Source organism: Oncorhynchus tshawytscha, linkage group LG08, assembly GCF_018296145.1.
Source record: "Oncorhynchus tshawytscha isolate Ot180627B linkage group LG08, Otsh_v2.0, whole genome shotgun sequence".
NCBI lineage: Eukaryota > Metazoa > Chordata > Actinopteri > Salmoniformes > Salmonidae > Oncorhynchus > Oncorhynchus tshawytscha.
The window spans coordinates 66,603,930-66,613,457 of NC_056436.1; the positions used below are offsets into that span (position 1 = coordinate 66,603,930).

The window sequence follows — 9,528 nt, forward strand, 5'->3', positions numbered from 1 at the left end:
ATATTCAATCATCAAAAGCAGAACGTTTCTCAAGTTGAAGATGTCATTTATTTTTTGGAGAAGATATAGAGTTAATTCATAGATGGATTGTAATACAAAATATTTGGAGTAATAAAAATACACGCATTTAGACGTTTCAACCACCCCTTTTTAATGGTTTCTTCCTATGGCTATATATTCGGTGCAATGCCATAATCTGTCCGGTGCTGCTTTCGGTTGCTAAGGAGACGCGGTGGGCAGGTAAATTCGTCTTCATCATCGAGCTAGCTAGTTTTCAAAGCACAATCTGGGTTTGCTGTCAATAATTAACATTATTATATTGTTAGGAAAATGGCTTCAGGTACTTTGACAATTAAATATGTAAGCATGGTAACATAGTTAAAAAAGCTAGCAAACAGCTGAATGATAAGATGTATCCCATCTAGACATAAACCCTTATGTCAGAATTTACTATTCGTAGCAGGTTAGGATAATTAATCTTAACAGGTTTGGAGATTTGGGTTAAACTTAGGTAAAGGCTTAGGGTTAACTAAAATAAACCTTTGACGTCAATTTGACAAACTGTTACACACCTAGCAGTAACCGTGAAGGACGGTCACTTCCACGGGCTGCTGCTTTTTCATGCTAACTAGAGTTAGCTTGCTAGCTTAGCTACTGTTACCTGGACAGCTAGCTAGACATGCTTGTGGTGATCCCAGTGACTGTATTTGAAAGGTGATACAACAATGTGTAAGCCAACACGGACAGCCTAGTTAGCTAACGTTAGTTTGCCACAGCTTGCAACCTGTGACGTTAATCATTGTCAGATGCCTTTTGCAGCAAACATTCGCTGCTAGCGATGTATTTGGGTTAATGATGACCAACTTAACTAATTTGTTTGGAAGTTGCTTGTAAACTAGCTATCCCCATATTGCTACTAATTATTCATAGCAAGCAACAATCCAATGTCATCACATTTGTTGTAGGTTTGCCTTGCCTAGTAGCCAGCTGATATTTACATTAGTCTCCGGCTAGTCGGTTTACCAAGCACTCTTATTTTTGGTTTGAGACTTTCTTTGCTTTGATAACATCCCAAAATAGTTGCCTGCTAGCTGGGTTGACAGAACCTGATAATATATTTTTAAAAAGTAACGTTATATTAGTTAACTAAACTAAGGTTAGTCAGTGAGTGGCACACGTGCCATTTAACCCGAACTTAATATATCAATTAAATGTCCACGCACGTTTTAGTCATTGGCATTTCTAACTGCTTGGTAGGTTTGAAATCTAATGTTTATTTGTGATGGTTCACACACAAACTAAGTCAAAGTTCTGTGAGATGGCTAGTCCATATTTAGTGCTACCCACAATATAATGCTCTTGCCACATAGCCCTAAGCACTTAAAGCAACAGTAGCTCCCCATAGTGCCCAAAACCAGGAAGAGACCTTGCCCGTAGTCTTCTACACTGAAACAAAAATCTAAACTGCAACATTTAGTGTTGGTTTCATGAGCTGAAATAAATTAGCCCTGAATTTTTTCATACGCACAAAGGACATATTATTCTCCAATTTTGTGCACAAATCCCTGGCCATTTCTCCTTTTGCCAAGGTGATCATCTACCTGACAGGTGTCATCAAGAAGCTGATTTTAAACCGCATGATAAATACACAAGTTTACCTTGTACTGGGAAAATAGAAGGCCACTTTAAAATGTGCAGTTTTGTTACACCACACAATGCCACGGATGTCTCAAGTTGAGGGAGTGCGCAATTGGCATGCTGATGGCGCCGACCAACATGGCAGCTATGCTTCTAGAACCTAAGCAACTTTGCTTGTTAGATACTACTGCACTGTTGGCACTAGTAACACAAGCATTTCGCTACACCCACAATAACATCTGCTAAATATGTGTATGTGACCAGTAACATTTGCTTTTGACTGCAGGAATTTCCAGAGTTCTTGCCAGATTAATATTTATATATATTTTCCCAGATTGTCTGTTAGACTTTATGTAGTATGTGTGTGTATATAGTCAGGATAAGAGACTACTATAAACAGGACATACATGCTTGACAATACATTATGCATCATAATGGATTTCTGCTATGCCACAATAAACATCAATAAGAGTTGGATGAAACAAAGTTAAACAAATACCTATATGTGGTAGTTGACAAATCTTGACAATGTAATCATTATTAAGACAATTCCAACTCGTGATATAATACAATGTAACTCCAAGTTTTCCTTGCCAGAGATTTTAATGTTAATTTCTTTATCATAAGCAGCCTCTGTCATTTTAGAGAATTTGGCAGTACGTCCAACCGGCCTTGTGTATGGCGTTGTGCAGGGGCGAGCTGTTTTCTGATGCGAACAGAGTGCCCTGTGGTAGTGGGGTTATGGTATGGGCAGGCATAAGCTATGGACGAAGAACGCAATTACACTTTATTGATGGCTATTTGAATACACAGAGATACCGAGACATGATCCTGAGGCCCATTGCTGTGCCATTCATCCGGCTCCTTCACCTCATGTTTCAGCATGATAATGCACAGCCCCATGTCGCAAAGATCTGTACATAATTCCCTGAAGCTGAAAATGTCCTTCTTCCATGGCCTGCATACTCACCAGACATGTCACCTGTTGAGCATGTTTGGTATGCTCTGGATTGACATGTATGACAGCATGTTCCAGTTCCTGCCAATATCCAGCAATGTCGCACAGCCATCGAAGAGGAGTGGGATAGCATTCCACAGACTACAATCAACAGCCTGATTAACTCTGTGCTGCATGAGGCAAATGGTGGTCACACGCGTTACTGACTGGTTTTCTGATCCACGCACCTAATATTTTGTTGTTGTGACCAATAGATGCCAATCTGTATTCCCAGTTGTGAAATCCACAGATTAGGGTGTTATTTATAAATTTCATTTGACATATTTCCTTATATGAACGGACTCAGTAAAATCTTAGAAATGATTGCATGTTGCGTTTTTAAAATTTTGTTCAGTATACATTGAGATGACTACATAGGAAACCATAAGCTGTTTATCAAGTGCTAGTTTTATAGATGCCTTTTGGTTTCATTGTGAACTAGATTTACAGAACAGTTCAAAGGTTGGAATGAGTAGTCAAGCATGTTGTATCTGGACTTATTTGGTGTGGGACTGTATAGGCCTTAGCAGAGTCAGTTTGTCCCCATAGGGTGTGTCTCTAGTTCCAATTACTGTTACATCTGTTTAAAAGCTGACCGACTCTGGTATTTGCGTGCAAAAAAAATGCATGGTGTGGAATGTATCAGTGAACTCCATGAACTGGCACCTTGTTTAACTCTGGTGCTGTGCTCCTTGTTTGCATATTGTTTGTTCTTTGTTCTGGTCATTTTAAGCTTCTTCTAGTCCTGTTGTCCACTTTCTCTTCCCCCTTGTGTCTCTCACAGTGCAGGCATAATGTGCCTTTGGCCCCACTCCCTCTCCATTTCCCACACTTCCTCCCCCTCTTTTCCACATTCTCCCTCCCCATTTCATTCTCTTCATAGCACTCTACATTGGCACACTTATAACTCATTGTTGAAATGGACCCAGTGAACTATAATGTAGACTATTCCCCAAAAACTTTAGTCTGTTTGAATAACTTTCATCTCTGAGGCAGCTAGACGGTTGGCTAGTCAGTTTCCTAGCCTGTGATATTGCCCAGCTCTTATCTGTGAGGTCTGCAGAACACACTCGTTAGGCGTTCACGCTAACTCCTTCTTGGGGTTTTCTCATCTCACCAAAACTGTAAACATAGCTGCGTGTTTTTACAGTGACCTGTGCCGATGAGTTTCGCAACCTCATTATTTGACATCTTTTAAGAGGATTAAGTAATGCCACAATGATTCATATTAGGTTTAAACACACTTTCCTGTAAGGACCCAAAGCACAGCTGAGAGATTAGAAGATGGACAATAAATTGGGAAATCCTTTGACTTGTTTTTCTGGGGAAATTGACTCATGCTCCAAGTAATTCTGTATCTGATGCTATGATTTTCCTGGTAAAATGAGTCATGTGAACAAGTGTTTACTACTCATTATTAAATGCTGTCCTTTCTTCAGTTGAGGTGAACATAATGATGATCGTTTCTCAGTGAGATTGGAAGGGTCTGTCTGGCCGGTTGCGGTGCGGAGGGGACGTCACATACCTCGCCAGGAGTCTGACAGCCTGGCAAACACCCCCTTCCTCCGCGAGCCGCCATGGTGACGCTCATCACAGAGCAGCTCCGCAAACAGAATCTGGAGGAGCCCCCTTACCACAGGGCTTTCTCTCTCAACGTGGTGAGCATGCCATGTGACACAGGTTGTTGTATAGCACTTCTTCCATAAGGAATTACCTTTGCCATAATGGTTGCCTTAGTCATTTTAAATCCCCTCTTCATTGCTGTGTTTCAGTCATTGCCTGAAGTGGGTTCCAGCCCCACTGTGTGTTGGCGCGGGTGTGGGTTGACTCCAGGTAAGGATCCATTTAATTCCTGAAGCTTTTTTAAATTAAAGGGCCTCATTCAAAGATCAGGTTAAATCATTAACTGGGGGAAGGGCCTCCCTTGATTCCCATCTTTGGTTTATTTCACTTTCAGAGAGCAGTTGGTCTATGTTCCCATCCTCCAAGACCCACCTGCAGGATGCCTCTGTCCTGTCCTCCCTGGACCCACTGGGAACACCTTTCACTCTCCCCAGCACCTCTGTGACAGACCTGTCCCTGCAGAGCTCTCCTCCTCCGCCGCCACCTCCTCCCAAACGCCACTGTCGCTCCCTGTCTGTCCCTGAGGACCTGTCCCACTGCCGCAGCCCCTGGCGCCCCAGCGCCTCCAAGATCTGGACCCCAGTCAAGCGCCGCTGCCACAGTGGAGGGGGTGTGGCCTGCATGGGCGTTGGCTCCTTGGTTGGTTCCATACCCCTCCGAGGCCCCAGCTCCTCCCTCACCTCCTCCCTACACTCCTCCTCCAGCCCCACTTTCTTCAGCCTGGCCATGTCCCCTGACTCTCCTCTCCCCTGGGGCTGCCCCTGGGACCATAATGATCTGCCCAGGGGAGGCTGCACTGGCTTCTTCCCCGCCCCCTCCTCCTGCTCCTCCTCCCCCGCCTCGCTGGGTTCCTGTCGGCCCTTGCTGCAACGCCGCTTCTCTCTGTCCCCTGTGCACGTCCTGCCTCCCCAGCCCTCTCCTGCTCCCGGGCTAGTCCCACGCTACCCTTCGATGGAGCCCCCGGCCCCCTCTCCCTCCTCAGCCTGCAGTTCCCCATCATCCTCGAGGCGCGACCTACCCCCCTGTCTCCCACGCTGCCACTCTCAGCCCTGTGACCTGCGTAAGCCCGGCCTGAAGAGACGCCATGATGCGGACACCCTGCCCTACTACGTCAGGCCTGGCCTGGACTTCAGCAAGATGACTCCGGTGAGCTTGGTGAGATGTACAACCGTTGTAAGGCCTATTCAAAAATGCAGTGGATCCAAAACAACACAAAATGCTTAACTTTGGTAGAAACTGCTCATAGTTGTCCTTGAGGTGGAACTTTTGTCATTTGCTTGAGTAGCAGGGGGCCTAAAGCAGCCCTTTATCTCTCAGCTCTCCTGCTTCTCTCCCCACAGACCAGAGTTTTTGTGGGGAACTTGGGCTCATTAGCCAGGAGAAGTGGGGCCACTGGTTCTCTGACTCCCCCTCATGAGCCAGAACTACTGCATTCACATTCCTGTCCCAGCCAGACCGGACCAGTCTGGATTTGGGTTCAGGGTGCGGCATTGTTGGTACTGTACTGCCTGGCCATGGAACCTCATTGCCCTGACCAGCCGCGTGTGTATTTTTGGGCTGACCCTTGCATTCCTGTGTGTCCAATCGTTGATATATGCCTGATCTCGTCCACCAGCCGGCTCTGTCGAACCGTCTGGTTTCAACAGCGCCACAGAAAGGGACTTGAATGAAGTCTATGGCAGGCGTGGACGAAGCAACCCATTTGCATGAGCTAAAGTCTCAGTCCACCATCTAGCGTAACCCTTTAGAACCTCCCCTTACATGGTGGACTTTGTGATTTAAACAAAGTGAGTTTGTAAAAATCTGAAAGTACACATCTTAGAAGTAGTATAAAAACTTTGTATATAAACTTTATATACCCGAATTCCAAATCAATTGGCCTTTGCAAAAATATGGTCAATGTGATGAAACATTTTTCTTTTGATTTGGTGATTTTCTACATTTTTCAGTCCCATCTCTAATAGCAGGGTCCTTCCCTCACCTGACTTTATTTGAAGCCACGCTCCTTCCAAGTCCCACTCTGTTGCAGTGTTACCAGGTTCTCTATATGCGGTAGCAATTGAGCCTGGGGGATGAGATTAATGTGTCAATGCCCAACGTCTTTCCATTATGGACATCCACCACCCCAGCCATGTATATTTAACCACTGCTACGCACTTCCTACTCTGGGGAGTGATGTCATCACTTTTTCTCACTGGTGTATTTTTCTCTTTCTTTTCTTCTCATTCCTGGTTGGTTTGTTTGGCCTTCTGGGGGTGTGACTAGAGCTGCTGCTGGGTCTGCAGCCAGCTGGTGGTGTCTCCTTGTGTCATGTTATAAGATGGTGGGTTGTGGTTCATGAAATGGTTGCCTTTCTAGTGTAACAAAACCAAGGGAGTGCTCAGTTTGCTCTGACTGGGGTCTCGGGAGCAGGATGAATGGGGAGGGGGGCTCGTGGTCAGTGCATGTACAGATACATTTATGTATGCTTTGCATAGACCAGTCTCATTTGAAAGGTGGACATTCTCACCAGGGCTTGACAATAAAATAAATCATTTTAAAAAATCCCTTTGGACAAGTAGGACTTTTCTCTTAAATTCTGTAACACCATTTTTACATGAATTGATGCAAGGAACCGCTTTACAACATAAAACAAATAGTCTACGGTTCAGAACCGACCAACCAAGGTACGTTTTAAAAAGGCGATGAGGCTGCTGTAACTGATAAGACTGTTTTTAGTATAACTTTTCTCCATTGTATTATAAGCTCAACAATGCACACATGGTTGTAGGCTTTCTGTCAATGTTCCAAAATGCAATTAGCAGGAAAACACAGTTTTCAAAAGCACATCGCATGTATAAACGGGTTTCATGTGACGGTACTGAAAATAATCATTTGGAATTAAGGGGAGCTCAAAATATGCATTAACTAGCATAGGTTACTAATATGGCTAGGATTATGCCTTTGGCTGCTGGACAATAAAATGTTGCTTTGAAAACCAAAAGAATTTGGAGGACAAGCAATTACAACTCATGGTGTTTAGAATAACTACAAACATTTAGACGCTTTTGGCATGTTCCTTAATTAGTAAGGCTCAATATTACCATTGTCTTGCTAGAGCAACTTTGACAAGCTCACAATTTAGAGTGTATGGCTAGTTGCGTTGCAGAAAGCCCGCACACATCTGCCTTCATGGGTGTTAGCCTATTAGATTCAGCTGAAGCTGAGTTGTGGATTAACTTGTTTTTCTGGGAAATGCTGAAGATACTAAATATTTCTGTTCTGTGTGTAGATTCGTAGTGGGGAGCCCCTGGTGTGTGGAGCGGCTGTCTACATGGGGCTAGAGCCTGTTCCAGGGGACTTCAGAGGAGCCTTCTCCCCTGCAGACCTGGGAAGAACCAGCATTGGACCGTTGAGTGAAAGTGAGGAAGAGGAGAACATAAATATGGGTGCGCAAGAGGCAGGGCAGCAGAGTGTGTTTGAGAGAGACTGCACAGAACTAGACTTGAACCTTATTGAGGAGAATTGAAAGTTTCTTGGTGCTCCGTGTGTGATTGACAGCATTCATCGTCATATTTACATTACACCCCCCCCCCCGGCCGAGCCCACGGGAACCTGCTGCCTTCAAAGGGGCCACATTAGGTGCCCTTCATATCACTGGCTGACTATAGATTAATAAGGCTCAATTTTACCATTAGTGTAATGCCAGAGCAACTTTGACAAGCTCACGATATTCAGCATTTCAGGACAACGATGTTCTGCCTGTCCATACTCTGTGGGTAAATGTGTCTACCCAGAAACGCAATGGAGATGGCTAAGACATGATGATTTCTGAAGGTCATACTGTAATAGCCGCTTTCTGATAATCTGGGTAGTAACGCGCTACCACTACTATAATTATAAAAATTATGCAGTTTGCTTGCGATGGACACCTGTCGGCAGGATACATTCCTGAACGTATGGCCAGTTGAGTTGCCAAAGGCCCCCTGAAAAGCCTTCACATCGGCTTTCATGGGTGTAGGCCGAACGCTCTGAAGTGTTTGATTTGGCCCAGTGGAATACCCACACACACCTGTAAAGGGAATCTAGGAGGGACCCATGTGCTTTCCTTATAGCTGGCAAATTTATATTTTGCTGCTTCTGTTTCCCTTACTACTTAGACAATGCATTAATTTGTTTTCCACAATTGGCTGAATTAAATATTGTACATTAATCATGTACAAAGCAGGTGTTTCTGCTTGAATGGTTTTTGTTCATAACATCCAGATGTTTTCTTCTTGGTCTCATAGAAATGGAACCTTTAGTCTGTCCATTCTGATTCAGTTCCCCACTAATGAACAGATTACACTTGCACTGTAATAGGATTTGAATAATTGACTCGACGCTGCAGTTGGATCCTTTAGGGCGTAATGTACTGTACAGTGGTCATCTGTGGAAACCATTTTGTATGAGTGGATGACTGTTTAGACGGGTAGCTCAATTCTGATTTTCATTTAATATATATATATTCATAGTTTTTTTTGACCAATCAGATGTTTTCACAGCAATCTTTTTCAGAGCTGATTTGATTGGTCAAAATAACAATTAGTGAAGAAAAAAAATATCAATTTGGCTGCCTGTCCAAACGCAGCATTATAGTGTGTGAGAAGGAACCAGTAGAGATGCAGAGGATTGGTGGCCTTTCGCGAGATTATTTTTATTGTATGTTTTCAGATGGAAATGTCTATTTACACTTTGTGTACAAATAAAGTTTATTAGAGAATAATTTTGCAAAAAAATCACCTTGTTTTGGTTTCTTTCAATCAGCAATGTTTTGAAGATGGTGTGTATTTGCATATTTATAGGTGTCAAATGGGATCACCTAGGAAAACCGGTTTCTTTATGTAGCATGTTTGATTCCAAGATTGACAACATCCACCTGAGAATGGTGACTCAGTCTAGTAGTCTAGCCTCAAGTAAATTCTTGAAGCATACAGAGCATAGGGCACATTGACTATAGTGACATCTGGTGGTCACTCAGTTATCTAAACGTTCTAAAGATTGTTTCTCAATGATCTGTCCAGAGGTATTTTATTCGAGTAAGACCTGTGGGGGGGGCATGTTTGTTTGAAAGGAAAAATACAAACGATATGATCCATTGCTCTATATTCATTAACTTAGGGCAGTGACCCTGTTAAAAACAATTTCCTCTGCAGAACTTTGCACGATAAATCGTAATAGTTTATCCAGACCATAGTACACATGAAGTACACTTTATGGAGAAAGCCAATGGGTGTGCTGTCTGTCCACCG

The 9,528-nt window shown here is 43.6% G+C and overlaps 1 protein-coding gene across 5 annotated transcripts; it reads left to right on the top strand.

Annotated features, from left to right (window-relative positions):
• The first annotated feature begins 132 nt into the window (after nucleotides 1-132).
• On the top strand, nucleotides 133-9,015 carry LOC112256072 (protein FAM53C). 5 transcript variants are annotated; one of them, XM_024429029.2, is made up of 6 exons: nucleotides 133-240; nucleotides 4,075-4,293; nucleotides 4,408-4,468; nucleotides 4,593-5,413; nucleotides 5,599-5,754; nucleotides 7,530-9,015. In XM_024429029.2, the coding sequence occupies exons 2-6, from the start codon at nucleotides 4,213-4,215 to the stop codon at nucleotides 7,764-7,766; spliced, it is 1,356 nt and encodes a 451-aa protein (XP_024284797.1). In that variant the 5' UTR covers nucleotides 133-240; nucleotides 4,075-4,212; the 3' UTR covers nucleotides 7,767-9,015. The 5 variants fall into 5 exon arrangements, with proteins under 5 accessions (XP_024284797.1, XP_024284798.1, XP_024284801.1 ...); XM_024429030.2 differs by having other exon boundaries at nucleotides 4,593-5,404; XM_024429033.2 differs by having other exon boundaries at nucleotides 5,599-5,800; nucleotides 7,530-7,670.
• Nucleotides 9,016-9,528: the final 513 nt, after the last annotated feature.

Bases quoted from the DNA above. Each gene is read 5' to 3' on its own strand.
- LOC112256072 (XM_024429029.2), top strand. From the start codon at position 4,213: ATGGTGACGCTCATCACAGAGCAGCTCCGCAAACAGAATCTGGAGGAG. The intron at 4,294-4,407 runs GTGAGCATGCCA...GCTGTGTTTCAG, and splicing joins GGGCTTTCTCTCTCAACGTG to TCATTGCCTGAAGTGGGTTC. The intron at 5,414-5,598 runs GTGAGATGTACA...CTCTCCCCACAG, and splicing joins AGATGACTCCGGTGAGCTTG to ACCAGAGTTTTTGTGGGGAA.